Genomic DNA, 16,267 nt, shown 5'->3' with positions numbered 1-16,267 from the left:
AAATATAAAGATATACTGAACAGAAATATAAATGCAGCCTTCCGAGTGGTGCAGGGTATAAGGCACTGCATTGTGCTCGTTGCATTAATACAGATTCTGGTTTGATACCCAGCTCTGTCGCAGCCGGCCACAACCGGGAGAGCCAATTGGCCCAGCGTCGTCCGGGTTGGGGGAGGGTTTGTCCTCTAGCAACTCCTGTGGCGGGCCGGGCGCATGCGTGAGAATTGTGTCAAGAAGTATTGCGATTGTGTTTCGGGGGACGCATAAGCTACAGCTAGCTAGCACTGCAATGCATAACATGTGGTGAGTAGTTGGCTCAAAGAGAGAGAAAGACAATAGTTGAACAGTTTTGAACAAATTAGGAGAAGGGAGAGAGAGAGAGGACGCATGGCTGTTGACGTTCGCCTCTCCCGAGTCCGTACGGGAGTTGCAGCAGTGAGATGAGATAAGACTAACTTCCAATTGACAAAAATTGGGGAGAAAAAGGGGGTGGAAAATATAAATGTAATAATAATCATTTAAAAAATGTCTGCCCCAAATATTTCGCTTTTTTTTATTTTACCCAAAATATCATGACATTAGTGATTGGCCAAAATGTAAAAAATGTGAACATCTAAATCAACATTGTGTCGAACCCTTGAGACAACGGGGAGATGTTACTGATGTGCTTTGTGTCCGTCTCCAAAGTTTAAAAAAAACAAAAAAAACGTTTGACTTCCACACAGAATTACTTCTTTACTTATTTTATGTTCAAGGAAGTGTTTAGGTCACATTCTGTATCATACAGTTATGAAGGTTATATATTTAGAACCACCTGCTGATTGGAATCCAGCGGCCTGTGTCTGTGTCTTGTCATAGAACTGTCTAGTGTTTAGTGTTCTGACTCGTAAAACAGGATGAATAATTAATGTTCAATATTTAGTCTTCCCCATTCACCCTCTGAATGGAACACACACACACAATCCATGTCTCAATTGTATCAAAGTTTTAAGATCCTTATTTAACCTGTTTCCCCCCACCTTCATCTACACGGATTGAAGTGGATTTAACTAGTGACATCAGTAAGGGATCATAGCTTTAGCCTGGATTCACCTGGTCTTTCTAAGTCATGGAAGGAGCAGCTGTTCTTAATGTTTTGTAGACTCAGTGTAAAGCACTACAGATAATCAAGTGCTATTTGCATGTGATGCATTTGTTCTGTTGTTTACAGGATGATTTGTATCTTATAGAGCGTGGCTTTAAGGGAAGAGTATGGTCACATCTAGACAAAAACAAATGTGAAAAATGAACAGAGAAAATGTGTATTAACACGCTACCTATTCATAGAAGTATTTATTCATCATCTACATATTTATATTCAAATCAAATCAAATCAAATTTTATTTGTCACATACACATGGTTAGCAGATGTTAGTGCGAGTGTAGCGAAATGCTTGTGCTTCTAGTTCCGACAATGCAGTAATAACCAACAAGTAATCTAACTAACAATTCCAAAACTACTGTCTTATACACACAAGTGTAAGGGGATAAAGAATATGTACACAAAGATATATGAATGAGTGATGGTACAGAGCGGCATAGGCAAGATACAGTAGATGGTATCGAGTACAGTATATACATATGAGATGAGTATGTAAACAAAGTGGCATAGTTAAAGTGGCTAGTGATACATGTGTTACATAAAGATGCAGTAGATGATATAGAGTACAGTATATACGTATACATATGAGATTAATAATGTAGGGTATGTAAACATTATATTAGGTAGCATTGTTTAAAGTGGCTAGTGATATATTTTACATCAATTCCCATTATTAAAGTGGCTGGAGTTGAGTCAGTGTGTTGGCAGCAGCCACTCAATGTTAGTGGTGGCTGTTTAACAGTCTGATGGCCTTGAGATAGAAGCTGTTTTTCAGTCTCTCGGTCCCAGCTTTGATGCACCTGTACTGACCTCGCCTTCTGGATGATAGCGGGGTGAACAGGCAGTGGCTCGGGTGTTTGTTGTCCTTTATGGCCTTCCTGTAACATCGGGTGGTGTAGGTGTCCTGGAGGGCAGGTGTTAAGCTTCTACGTCTGTGTACCGGAAAGTAGTAGTTGTAAGACGTCAGAGAAAATATATCAGCTTATTGTTAAATAATTATGACGTTCTTTCCAATACAAAAAGTGTAGTAACTATTGTTTCCAAACTAAGTTACTCACTCGTCAGCAGATGGCGATGAGCGTCTTTCAGCTGACTCTTCTTCCGTGACGTATAATGGACGGGACGCTTCTTCAGGAACAACAAGGCGCCAACTCTTTCAACCACCTCGATAGCTTGCTAGCCAACATAAAACTGAAGGATTGACGCTTTAGACCATGTTAATGTACATTAGCTAACCTCAGTGTTGTAAACGCAGTTACGTTGACGTATCAACTGGTTAACTTTAACCTAATTTGCATGGTCAATTTGCAAACGTGTTAAAGATTGATACTGAGCCTAGCACGAGGCTAGTCGCTAATGCTAACTAGCTAGCTAACATCCCTGACCATGAGCTCACTAAACTACTCCTCCCTTGCTAAAGAAGATGAGGTCTGCTGTTTGGAGAAAGAAGCTCTTGCGCTGAACATGGAAGAAGAAGAGGAGGATACAGTGAAAGGAGAGAAAGAACCTTTTAGAGAGGAAGAGGATGCTGTCTCAATAAAGGTGAAGGAGGAAGACATTTTGGGAGTGAAAGAGGAGGAGACAGAAGAAGCTTTCAGGATGATAAAGGAGGAAGAGGATGATATTACAGTGAAAGAGGAAGATGGGAAAGAGGTTGTCAGCGTGGAAGAGGAGGTAGAATCTTTCAGAATCAAAGAGGAGGAAGATGCCATAACATTGAAAGAAGAAGAGAATGTAGTGAAAGAAGAGGAAGAACCTTTTGGAGTAAAAGAGGAAGAGGGAGCTATCTCAAAAAAAGAGGAGGAGGAAGATGTTTTAGGAGTGAAAAAGGAGGAGGAGTCAGAATATCCGATTACCATCAGTGAGTACTGTCTTAAAAACAGGGGCACAAACGATGCTGTTGTTGAACTAATGTGTGGTTTTAAAGGGGCATTCTACTGAAGTTCTACACTTGAATATGTTGTTCAGTACTGTAGGAATTGTTAAAGGGTCAATCTGCCATTGGTTCATATATTTCGGGGTCTTTTCAATTAGATTTATTGAATTCTCCAAAAGCACCCATTTTGTCGAACAAATGCTTTTACATTTGCATTTTAGGCCCCGTTTAGAGATATTCATGCATCTGGTAAGACTCTGTGATTGTAATAGTAGATCATAAGTTTACCACCTGTTTGATGTTCTCGTTCACACAGGAGAGAGACATGACTATTGTGGATCCTCTGGGGAGCCTCAACAACATCCTGATGCTGACGAGGCAGAGAAGAGTCTCTCCAGATCAGAACACCAGATGGTACAGCTTGGTCTGGTCTAGCATACAGCTTGCTCTATCGGGGTCTGGGCTGGGTTTCTGTAAAGCACTTTATGACAACAGTGACATCAGCATCCATAATGATATGTGTCTGTGTCCCCTCTTTATGGTTACCAGGACAACGCTAGCCCTTCCTCCCTCCCGGAGTCCTCATGTCGTGTCTCTCCCGGTAGCACCTTACTGCTGGGTTGGAAGAGGTTGTCTGTGTTGCTGGTGGACTGCAGGAAAACAACGGGGCTGAGTGGAACTGTGAGAGGAGGAGAAGAGAAGAAAGGATCAGATTTGACTCATCAAAGTAAGTGCTGTAGTTTAGTTTGAACAAAAATAATAGATCTTCCCACTGGTATCTGTTACCAGGACAACCAGCAGAGTTCTGTTAGTTGACATGAAGATAGACTGGTATCTGTTACCAGGACAACCAGCAGAGTTCTGTTAGTTGACAGGAAGTTAGAGTAGTGTATATGGATGTTATGAATATCATAATACTGAAAAAGGATTCTGCCAATGAAAAGAGAGAAACCAATAGACCATATAAAACCTTGATGAAAGTTAGATTTAGAGAGAAAGTTTCAAGATGATCTGATGTAAGGTGCATGTTTTACAAAAACCTTTCCTCAAAACATTATGGATTTTACATTGCCTGTCCCAGTCAACCCCCCTGTCTTTACAAGACTGTAGAACAGGAAAACAAAACTCCAGAAACTTCAATTTGGCCTGTTTTAATTAATTAACTAATACTGGAGGAAAGCTGGGATCAGGCTGCCCACTCAAGAGAAAGCTTCAAACTGTAACCAGTGCCGGCAACCTTGTTCAGGTTATCAATCAACCTACCAGGGTAGTTACAAACAGTAGAGGAATGAAATCATCAACATGGTTTGATCATATCTTTACTAATGCTGCAGAAATGGGTTTTAAAGCAGTATCCAGATCCACCAGATGTAGTGATCACAATATAGGAGCCATGTCTAGGAAAACCACCGTTCCAAAGGCTGGGACTAATATTGTGTATAAGAGGTCATACATTTTTTTGTAGTGATTCCTATGTTGTTGATGTAAATAATATTTGTTTGTCCGTAGTGTGTAATGACGAGCAACCAGACACTGCCCTTGACACATTTGAAACTGCTTATCCCAGTTACTAATAAGCAGCACCCATTAAGAAAACGACTGTAAAAACTGTTAAAACCACGTGGATTGATGAGGAATTTTAAAAATGATATGATGAAGAGGGAGGCAAAAGAGATGGCATATAATGGCTGTATAACTGAAGGAATAGAAAAAGGGTATGATGTAGAGCAGTGGTTGCCAAACTTTTTATAGTTCCGTACCCCTTCAAACATTCAACCTCCAGCTACGTACCTATATCTATCTATATGATACAGTTATTAAACATAAGAATGAGTGTGAGTTTTTGTTTACAACTCGGCTCGTGGGAAGTGACAAAGAGCTCTTATAGGACCAGGGCACAAATAATAATTATATAATTTTGTTCTTTATTTAACCATCTTTCATATAAAACCTTATTTTGTTCATTGAAAATTGTGAATAACTCACCACAGGTTAATGAGAAGGGTGTGCTTGAAAAGATGCACATAACTCTGTGACCCAAGTGGCGTCGGGAGCAACTGTTTGCACGCTCGTTACCACTCCACTATGTCTCCCTGTCATGGCGTTTGCACCATCAGTACAGATACCAAAATGTATTTCAGGTAACCTGGCCTACTATGGTCTACTATGCTAATTCTGTAGCGGTATTGTTAGAGATTTTGTTGTGGCGCCAGGCAGGTATTAACCTGCTGGAGGGAAAGAGTAGATTAGCGCTACCAGGCACACATCATCAGAAGATACTGAATAGAGTGGAGCCTGTTGGCCAGATAGCCAGTGGAGACTAGAGTGGAGCCTGTTGGCCAGATAGCCAGTGGAGCCTGTTAGCCAGATAGCCAGTGGAGGCAAGAGTGGAGCCAGATAGCCAGTGGAGCCTAGAGTGGAGCCTGTTGGCCAGATAGCCAGTGGAGACTAGAGTGGAGCCTGTTGGCCAGATAGCCAGTGGAGCCTGTTGGCCAGTGGAGGCTAGAGTGGAGCCTGTTGGCCAGATAGCCAGTGGAGGCTAGAGTGGAGCCTGTTGGCCAGATAGCCAGTGGAGCCTGTTGGCCAGATAGCCAGTGGAGACTAGAGTGGAGCCTGTTGGCCAGATAGCCAGTGGAGCCTGCTAGCCAAATAGCCAGTGGAGGCAAGAGTGGAGCCTGTTGGCCAGATAGCCAGTGGAGCCTAGAGTGGAGCCTGTTGGCCAGATAGCTAGTGGAGACTAGAGTGGAGCCTGTTGGCCAGATAGCCAGTGGAGCCTAGAGTGGAGCCTGTTGGCCAGATAGCCAGTGGAGCCTAGAGTGGAGCATGTTGGCCCGATAGCCAGTGGAGCCTAGAGTGGAGCCTGTTGGCCAGATAGTGTGGTGGTTAATTTCTTTACTATCAAATGAGGAGATACGAACTTATCACACCAAGTCAGAGTTATACTTAAACTACATCTTTAATAATAAGAGCTTTGCAATACCAATGACTTGTCAACGATTCACCATTTTCTAATGATCCGTTGAGAGTGGCAAAACAAAAGTACAAAGGTCTTTTATAACCAAGATACACCCCTTTCAACCTACATGACGAACAACAGATACATAGAATGGCCACAAGGTTAAGATTTGTATGAAAGATATTTATAATACATAGTAAACAGCATCTGCTCTGTCAACAGTTTTCATTGTATAGACCAAATGTCTGGAACCGTCTCTTCCTGGTACGGTATAGAACAGAACCATTACCTCATGTTCTCTGGAATTCTCTTTAGGTTTTATCACCCAAAGACATCGTAAATCTCCTCTGTCAGTGTTATCTCATAGAGGCCCATCCTCAGTAGAACACACACACAATAGTTAACAGAATACTCTATTCTGTCGAATAAAACAACCATTATAATGCAATACAAGCGTTATAACATGATCTTGCAATTTCCATGACAGTAGCCAGTGGAGAGAGAACATACAGTGGGGGAAAAAAGTATTTAGTCATCCACCAATTGTGCAAGTTCTCCCACTTAAAAATATGAGAGAGGCCTGTAATTTTCATCAAATCAAATTTATTTATATAGCCCTTCGTACATCAGCTGATATCTCAAAGTGCTGTACAGAAACCCAGCCTAAAACCCCAAACAGCAAGCAATGCAGGTGTAGAAGCACGGTGGCTAGGAAAAACTCCCTAGAAAGGCCAAAACCTAGGAAGAAACCTAGAGAGGAACCAGGCTATGTGGGGTGGCCAGTCCTCTTCTGGCTGTGCCGGGTGGAGATTATAACAGAACATGGCCAAGATGTTCAAATGTTCATAAATGACCAGCATGGTCGAATAATAATAAGGCAGAACAGTTGAAACTGGAGCAGCAGCACGGTCAGGTGGACTGGGGACAGCAAGGAGTCATCATGTCAGGTAGTCCTGGGGCATGGTCCTAGGGCTCAGGTCCTCCGAGAGAGAGAAAAAAAGAGAGAATTAGAGAGAGAATATGTGGGGTGGCCAGTCCTCTTCTGGCTGTGCCAGGTGGAGATTATAACAGAACATGGCCAAGATGTTCATCATAGGTACACTTCAACTATGACGGACAAAATGAGAAGAAAAAAATCCAGAAAATCACATTGTAGGATTTTTAATGAATTTATTTGCAAATTATGGTGGGAAATAAGTATTTACAAAAATAAAAAGTGTTGGTCCCATGTTTCAAAAGCTTATTTCTCTCATATTCTGTGCACAAATGTGTTTACATCCCTGTTAGTGAACATTTCTCCTTTGCCAAGATAATCAAAATAAAATAAGTAATGTTATTACCAGGAAACTCTACAACATTTGTTTTAAATTATAAAATGTTTGAAAACTGGCCTTGGGCTATTGAGGGATCTGATTTGGATTAAACCTCATAGCAAGGCAGTTTTACGATGTGGAGATGTAATTCTGTTCTCTCTTTAAATAAACACTGTCTTTGGCAGGAGGAAAACCAATCTTGGAGGAACCAAAGACGTCCGAACCAGCAAGACGACACCTCTGCTCCCAGATTGGAAAGAGTTTTACCAGGTTAGGAAGCCTGAAAAGACATGAGAGGGGACACGTAGAACCGAAGACACAAAATTGCGCCCGGTGTGGAAAGAGTTTTAGCCACTTAGGAAATCTGAAAGCTCATGAGCGAACGCACACACAGAACAGGCCTTTCCATTGCTCCCAGTGTGGAAAGCGGTTTAAGCGGTTAGACACCCTCAAAACTCACAAGAAAATACACACAGGGGTGAAGCCGTACCATTGCACCCAGTGTGGAAAGTGTTTTATCCGGTCAGGAAGCCTGAAGGAACACATGAGACTGCACACAGGGGTGAAGCCTTACTACTGCTCACAATGTGGAAAGAGTTTTAACCATTTAGCTAGCCTGAAAATACATGAGAGGATACACACAGGAGTGGAGCCACACATTTGCTCTCAATGTGGGAAGAGTTTTAAGCGCTTAGACACCCTCAATGCTCATGAGCGAATACACTAGGGAGACACCATAACATTGCGCCCAGTGTGGAAACAGTTTTGGCCCTTTATAAAGCCTGAGAAGTCATGAGTGAATACACACAGGGGAGAAGCCTTACCACTGCTCCCAGTGTTCAAAGTGTTTTACCCATTTAGGAAGCCTGAAGGAACACAGGAGACTGCACACAGGGGAGAAGCCTTACAAATGTTCAGACTGTGGGAAGACATATTACTCATCACAGACACTTAAAAGTCATGTGAGAATCCACACAGGAGAGAATACTTACTTATCCTAGTGTGTGAACTCATATTTCACATATCATTGTCCATTGTCTTATATTGTTGACTGAGAATGTGTTTACATGTTTATACCACATGAAAGTGAATGGTACAAAGTATACTCAAACATATATTTGTATGTTTTTATTAGAAAACATGAATTGAATATGGAGTATGTCAGTTTGAATACAGAGTAGATCAGTGCTTCTACACCTGCATTGCAGGTTTGGGGTTTTAGGCTGGGTTTCTGTACAGCACTTTGAGATATCAGCTGATGTACGAAGGGCTATATAAATACATTTGATTTGATATGATCAGGTTCCATGTGTTTAAATGGTCCTTTTTTAAACTCTGACTGTGTTTATCTGGGTGTGTCATTCCTCCAGCACTACAGATAATCAAGTGATATTTGGATGTGATGCATTAGTTCCATTGTTGACATTTGCATTGTTGGCCCACTGATGATTTAATGAAATGAAAATATTCAGACTCTGCAATAGAAAATGTTAATTGTATGTGTGTCCACATAACTGATTATGTGACTAACCTTGTGAAACTGTCCTATTATAATCTCCTGTTCTTGGGAGTTTCATCCTGTGTTGCAAACCAATTTGCACCTGCGTCCTTGTATGAATAAAGTCCCGCCCAGGAACAGGAAACTATAAAGATATGTGCTCATCACCCAATGCTTTTGAATTCAGACTGTCTACACTGCACTGTGTAACTCTGTTATTCTCTCTGAGCTCAGAAATAAAGAATTTTGGTTGGACTTGGACTCCAGCAGATCCTTATTTTATAATATCCACCACAACTCTCCCACGGATTGCTGTTTATCATTGTCTCAATGAAGAATTCCTCGTTACACTTTTACAAGCCTCCCACTGGTTGAATAAACATTGTTTCCACATCATTTCAACAAAAGAAATCCATGTGATGTTTGATCAATGTGAAAAATCTGACCACCCCTCATCGCTGTCAAACTCTCTGTTCAGTGGCAGAACGACAGATCTGTACCTTGTTATCTCGGGGATTTGAACTTGCAACCTTCCGGTTACTAGTCCAACGCTCGAACCACTAGGCTACCCTGCCGCCCCACATCATCATATTTGTTCAATCACGTGTCATGAATTCATTATGACATCATCATATTTGTTCAATCACGTGTCATGAATTCATTATGACATCATCATATTTGTTCAATCACGTGTCATGAATTCATTATGACATCATCATATTTGTTAATTCACGTGTCATGAATTCATTATGACATCATCATATTTGTATATGTTTTACGTTACTTGTTTATGGTTCACTGAACAAACATGGGAAACTGTGTTTAGAACCTTTACAATGAAGATTTAAGTTCAAGTATTCTTTTTGTATTTTATTTGTAAAATGGCAACCAATCATCAATCATCATGTCACAAGACATCATGTCACAAGACCATGAACAAGACCATCAAAATGTATTGGAAAGGAGCATCAAGCTCATCACATGCAGTTTCACCACCCTGTGAAGTTCATAACTTATTTCATCTGTAGCCTAATAAACTGCATGGGTTCCCAAGTCATAGAGGGAGGACCACACAACATATCAGCATGTGACTCCAAGTTAACTAAGACATGATGGTTATTATATAAATATTTGCTCATAAAGGAGTTTCCACCTCCATTTCTCGCTTATACATTTTTACTGACACAAAAAGACCCCACCATGTCAAACGAAGTAACAAATCGTCTGTCGGCATTTAGAAAAGTATACAGGCATATCCTGTTTCCATCAGCCCGGTCATTACTTTTGAAATGGTTGGATCAATATCCACCTTCATGAAATGGATGAAGCCTGATTTGGAATGTCTGAATAGTTCTATCTGGCTTCGTACCCCTCTGATAATCCTGAAATGTCCATCTCTAACTATAACATTTTCCGACAAGCTAGAACTGCTAAAGGGGGCGGAGTTGAAATCTACTGCAGAGTTCTGTCTTACTATCAAGGTCTGTACCCAAAACAATTAGAGCTTCTACCTTTAAAAATCCACCTTTCCAGAAACAAGTCTCTCACCGTTGCCGCTTGTTATAGACCCCCTTCAGCCCACAGCTGTGCCCTGGACACCATATGTGAATTAATTTCCCCCCATCTATCTTCAGAGTTCGTACTGTTAGGTGACCTAAACTGGGACCAGTTTAACACCCCAGCCGTCCTACAATCTAAGCTAGATGCCCTCAATCTCACACAAATTATCAAGGAAACCACCAGGTACAACTCTAAATCCGTAACAATGGTCACCCTCTTAGATATCATCCTGACCAACTTGCCCTCTAAATACGCCTCTGCTGTCTTCAACCAGGATCTCAGCCATCACTGCCTCAGTGCCTACGTGCGTAATGGGTCCACGGTCAAATGACCACCCCTCATCGCTGTCAAACTCTCCCTACAACACATCACCGAGCAGGCCTTTTTAATCGACCTGGCCCGGGTATCCTGGAAGTATACTAACCTCTTCCCGTCAGTAGAGGATAACTGGTTGCTCTTTAAAAGTGCTTTCCTCACCATCTTAAATAAGCACACCCCTTCAAAAAAAAATGTAGAACTAAGAACAGATATTGGTTCACCCCAGACTTGACTGCCCTTGAACAGCACAAAAACATCCTGTGTCGTTCTGCATTAGCATCGAATAGCCCCGCGATATTGAACTTTTCAGGGAAGTCAGGAACCAATATACTCAGTCAATTAGGAAAACTAGAAATTCTGTTTTCAAACAGAAATTTGCATCCTGGAGCACGAATGGAGAAGTCCATGGAGAATAAGTGCACCTCCTCCCAGCTACCCACTGCACTGAGAGATACCACCGATAAATCCACGATCATCGATAATTTCAATAAGCATTTTTCTACGGCTGGCCATGCTTTCCACCTGGCTACCCCTACCCCGGCCAACATCTCAGTACCCCCTGCAACATCTTGCCAAAGCCCCGTCCCCCCCGCTTTTCCTTCACCCAAATCCAGATAGCTGATGTTCTGAAAGAACTGCAAAATCTGGATCCCTACAAATCAGCCGGGCTAGACAATCTGGACCCTCTCTTTCTAAAGTTTGCTGTACCCCTATTACTAGCCTATTCAACCTCTCTTTTGTATCGTCTGAGATCCCCAAAGATTGGAAAGCTGCCGTGGTCATCCCCCTCTTCAAAGGGGGAGACACTCTAGACCCAAACAGTTATAGACCTTTATCTATCCTACCCTGTCTTTCTAAAATCTTGAAAGCCAAGTTAACAAAGAGGTCACCGACCATTTAGAATCCCACCGTACCTTCTCCACTATGCAGTCTGGTTTCTGAGCTGGTCATGGGTGCACCTCAGCCACGCTCAAGGTCCTAAACAATATCATAACTGCCATCGATAAAATAGAGTACTGTGCAGCCGTCTTCATCAACCTGGCCAAGGCTTTCGACTCTTGTCAATCACTGCATTCTTATCGGCATACTCAATAGCCTTGGCTTCTCAAATGACTTCCTCGCCTGGTTCACCAACTGCTTCTCAGATAGAGTTCAGTGTGTCAAATCGGAGGGCCTGTTGTCCGGACCTTTGGCAGTCTCTATGGGGGTGCCACAGGGTTCAATTCTCGGGCCGACTCTTTTCTCTGTATATATCAATGTTGCCCTATTGCTGCTGGTGACTCTGATCCCCCTCTACTCTGACGACACCATTCTGTATACATCTGGCCCTTCTTTGGACACTGTGTTAACAAATCTCCAAACGAGCTTCAATGCCATACAACTCTCCTTCCGTGGCCCCCAATTGCTTTTAAATGCTAGTAAAACTAAGTGCATGCTCTTCAAGCGGTTGCTGCCTGCATCCGCCCACCCGACTAGCATCACTACTCTGGACGGTTCTGACCTAGAATATGTGGACAACTACAAATACCTAGGTGTCTGGTTAGACTGTAAACTCTCCTTCCAGACTCACATTAAGCATCGCCTATCCAAAATTACATCTAGAATCGGCTTCCTATTTCGCAACAAATCCTCCTTCACTCATGCTGCCAAACATACCCTCGTTAAACTGACTATCCTACCGATCCTTGACTTCGGCGATGTAATTTACAAAATAGCCTCCAACACTCTACTCAGCAAACTGGATGTAGCCTATCACAGTGCCATCCGTTTCGTCACAAAAGCCCCGTATACTACCCTACATATTTGTCGCCAAATGACCTGTATGCTCTCGTTGGCTGGCCCTCAATACATATTCATCACCAAACCCACTGGCTCCAGGTCATCTATAAGTCTTTGCTTGGTAAAGCCCCGCCTTATATCAGCTCACTGGTCACCATAGCAACACCCACCCATAGCACACGCTCCAGCAGGTATATTTCACTGGTCATCCCCAAAACCAACACTTCCTTCAGCAGCCTTTCCTTCCAGTTCTCTGCTGCCAATGACTGGAACGAATTGCAAAAATCACTAAAGCTGGAGTCTTATATCTCCCTCTCTAACTTTAAGCATCAGCTGTCAGAGCAGCTTACCGATCACTCTTCTACATTTGCACACACTGTACACTGTAGATTTTTCTATTGTGTTATTGACTGTACGTTTGTTTACGTGTAACTCTGTGTTGTTTTTGTCACACTGCTTTGCTTTATCTTGGCCAGGTCGCAGTTGAAAATGAGAACTTGTTCTCAACTGGTTAAATAAAGGTAAAATAAAAAATTTAAAACAATTGACTCTGTACTGGTACATAGTACTGGTATATAGTCTCCACATTGACTCTGTACTGGTACATAGTACTGGTATATAGTCTCCACATTGACTCTGTACTGGTGCCTCCTGTATATAGCCTCCACATTGACTCTGTACCGGTAACCCCTGTATATAGCCTCCACATTGACTCTCTACCGGTAACCCCTGTATATAGCCTCCACATTGTCTCTGTACTGGTACCCCCTGTATATAGCCTCCACATTGACTCTGTACTGGTACCTCCTGTATATAGCCTTGTTATTGATATTTCATTGTGTTACTTTTTTAAATGTTTTTATTTAGTAAATATTTTCTTAACTCTTATTTTTCTTAACTACATTGTGTGTAAGTGCTTGTCAGTAAGAATTTCCTTGGTTAGATTCCAGGCTGTGCTTGTAAGAAGCATTTCACGGTAAGGTATAGCTATAGCAGTTGTATTCAGCATTTCACAGTGACGTCTACACCTGTTGTATGTATGACAAATAACATTTGATTTGAACTAAATATGGAGTTTGTCAGTTTCAATGTTACTGTCTTTAATTAAATTTGATTTTTCAAATTCAGGCTGTGTGTGTGTGTGTGTGTGTGTGTGTGTGTGTGTGTGTGTATGTGTGTGTGTGTGTGTTTTTATTTTCTCTGCGTCATTCCTTGATCATTTCTTGTGGTCCTGTAGCTCAGTTGGTAGAGTATGGTGCTTGTAAAACTAGGGTAGTGGGTTTGATTCCTGGGACCACCCATATGTAAAGTATTTGCACACATGACTGCAAATCACTTTGGATAAAAGTGTCTGCTAAATGACAGATATATCCACTGATTATACCAAAGATTTGGAACACCTTCCTAATATGGAGTTGGACCCTCCCCTTTCTCCCTCAGAACAGCCTCAATTCATTGACTCTTCAAGCTGTCGAAAGTGTTCCACAGGGATGCTGGCCCATGTTGACTCCTCAGAGGAGGAAGGGGAGGACCCTCCTCCTCACTGATTTTTTTTTTTTAGATAAAACTATACTAAATATAATCACGTCACCAAATAATTGATTAAAACATACTATTTTGCATCCTCCTCTGGGTACATTTACTTCAATACAAAACCTAGGAGGATTATGGTTCTCAAGGCTTCTATAGACTTACACAATAATTATGACAACTTCCGGAGGATGTCCTCCAACCTATCAGGGCTCTTGCAGCATGAACTGACATGTTGTCCACCCAATTAAAGGATCAGAGAATTAATCTAGTACTGAAAGCAAAAGCTACAGCTAGCTAGCACTGCAGTGCATAACATGTGGTGAGTAGTTGACTAAAAGAGAGAAAAATACAATAGTTGAACAGTTTTGAACAAATTATTTTATTCCAAAATGAAGGAAAAGCGAGAGAGAGATATTTCGTCACTTATTTTGCACTTACATTTTCACTTAATTAGCTAGCAAATGCAGCTATCTTGTTTAGCCTACTCAAACACTTGGCTCAAACAGAACGATGCTATGATTGTAGCAGGTTAGTTCTATTAGCTCTGTTGACTATGATGTTACTTTAGCTAATATGTTGACAACAATGTAAGCTGTGTGTAGCAGTTATGAAATGGTTTGGCTTGGAAAGGTTTTTTTGCCTGGTCACATACAGCTGATGTGTTGTGCACTGAAGTACAGAAACAAAGGGAGAAGGTGATAAGAGGAGAGCACATAGATGCAAGAAGGAATACAACGTGTCTGTAATGAAAGTGAACTGTGTTTATGCATGATCAGGGGTGTATTCAGTCCTCCGATTCTGTTGACAAACATTACATAAACGGAACAAAACCGGGATCAACATTTGTCCAATAGAATCTCTTGTTTGAAACTGTTGGACTACTGATGACACCCATTTATCAGCTAGATGTAGTCAAGAGTGTGCTAGGCAGTATTTTTCTCTCGACCAGTGTGCACCTACATTCTAAACTTTCATTCATAGGCCAGGTTGTAGCAACCTCATGATGGTTATAGTGAAAAATGTGAGTATCATGTAGTAGCCTAAACCTATTGCTGTTACATTGAACAGGGTGAGTGAAATATGAATGACAGTCGTCCAATATGCTGTAATAGAATTAAGGCCATGCTCATGAAAAAACAAACGGTCCTCCCTCATCTGAAACGGCACTGACCGCCACTGTTTTGGCTGGTGGACCATTCTTGGTGCACATGGGAAGCTGTAGCGTTGCAGTTCTTGACACAAACCGGTGCGCCCGGCACCTACTATCATACCCTGTTCAATGACCCTTATAATATTTTGTCTTCCCCATTCACCATCCGAATGGCACACATACACAATCCATGTCTCATTTGTCTCAAGGCTTAAAAATCCTTATTTAACCTGTCTCCCCCTCTTCATCGAAACTGATTGAAGTGGATTTAACTAGTGACATCAATAAGGGATCATAGCTTTCACATGGATTCACCTAGTCAGTCTATGTCAAGGAAGGAGCAGGTGTTCCTAAAGTTTTTTATACCCAGTGTATAGCACTACAGATAATCAGAAAATCAAGTGCTATTTGCATGTGATGCATTTGCACTGTTGTTTACAGGATGGTTTGTATCTTACACTGATTGAAGTGGGTAGCATGGTCGCATCTAGATTAAAACGAATGTAAAAAATTAACAGAGAAAACACACATTAACACACCACCTATTCATATAAGTATTTAATCATCATCATCTACATATTCATATTAAGCTTCTACGTCTGTGTACCGGAAATTATTATTTGTAAGAGAAAATATATCAGTTTATTGTTGAATTATTATGACGGTTTTTCCAATACAAAAGTGTAGTAACTATTGTTTCCAAACTGCTTTACCCACTCCAGCCAGCAGATGGCGATGAGCGTCTTTCGGGTGATGCTTCTTGTGTGACGTATAATGGACTGGACGGGACGCTTCCTCAGGAACAACACGGCTACTCTTTCAACCACCTCGGTAGCTAGCTAGCCAACATAAAACTGAAAGATTGAGGTTTTAGACATTATTAATGTACATTAGCTAATCTCAGTGTTGAAAACACATTTCTGGCGACGTATCTACTGGTTAACTTTAACCTAATTTCCTTGTTCAATTTGCAAACTTGTTAAATATTGATACTGAGCCTAGCACTAGGCTAGTCGCTAATGCTAACTAACATCACTGACCATGAGCTCACTAAACTACTCCTCTGCTAAAGAAGTGGATGTCTGCTGTACGGAGAAAGAAGCTCTGGCGCTGAACATTGTCGTGAAAGACGAAGAAGAGGAG

The 16,267-nt window shown here is 41.5% G+C and overlaps 3 protein-coding genes across 3 annotated transcripts in view; all 3 read left to right on the top strand.

Annotated features, from left to right (window-relative positions):
- The first annotated feature begins 2,054 nt into the window (after nucleotides 1-2,054).
- LOC118947616 (cilia- and flagella-associated protein 251-like) lies at nucleotides 2,055-3,584 on the top strand. Its single transcript, XM_036972553.1, has 2 exons — nucleotides 2,055-3,431; nucleotides 3,567-3,584. The coding sequence occupies exon 1, from the start codon at nucleotides 2,528-2,530 to the stop codon at nucleotides 3,080-3,082; it is 555 nt and encodes a 184-aa protein (XP_036828448.1). The 5' UTR covers nucleotides 2,055-2,527; the 3' UTR covers nucleotides 3,083-3,431; nucleotides 3,567-3,584.
- On the top strand, nucleotides 3,258-9,039 carry LOC118947609 (gastrula zinc finger protein XlCGF49.1-like). The gene is made up of 3 exons (XM_036972541.1): nucleotides 3,258-3,266; nucleotides 3,597-3,744; nucleotides 7,472-9,039. The coding sequence occupies exons 1-3, from the start codon at nucleotides 3,258-3,260 to the stop codon at nucleotides 8,011-8,013; spliced, it is 699 nt and encodes a 232-aa protein (XP_036828436.1). The 3' UTR covers nucleotides 8,014-9,039.
- Nucleotides 9,040-14,489: 5,450 nt separating this feature from the next.
- Nucleotides 14,490-16,267, top strand: part of LOC118936385 (zinc finger protein 658B-like) — a 30,194-nt gene continuing 28,416 nt past the window's right edge. The window contains exon 1 of the mRNA XM_036972540.1: nucleotides 14,490-14,502. Coding sequence (XP_036828435.1) covers nucleotides 14,490-14,502 — 13 coding nt within the window. The remainder of the gene's footprint in view (nucleotides 14,503-16,267) is intronic.

This window comes from Oncorhynchus mykiss, unplaced genomic scaffold, assembly GCF_013265735.2.
Source record: "Oncorhynchus mykiss isolate Arlee unplaced genomic scaffold, USDA_OmykA_1.1 un_scaffold_173, whole genome shotgun sequence".
NCBI classification, from domain to species: domain Eukaryota; kingdom Metazoa; phylum Chordata; class Actinopteri; order Salmoniformes; family Salmonidae; genus Oncorhynchus; species Oncorhynchus mykiss.
Note: the sequence above shows the minus strand (reverse complement) of the source record. Positions and strands in the feature narration are given on the sequence as shown.

What these genes read in the sequence shown, in the direction of transcription:
- LOC118947616 (XM_036972553.1), top strand. Translation starts at nt 2,528, where the DNA reads ATGAGCTCACTAAACTACTCCTCCCTTGCTAAAGAAGATGAGGTCTGC.
- LOC118947609 (XM_036972541.1), top strand. An exon ending in ATCAGATTTGACTCATCAAA is followed by an intron (nt 3,745 to 7,471) that starts GTAAGTGCTGTA and finishes TGTCTTTGGCAG; the next exon opens with GAGGAAAACCAATCTTGGAG.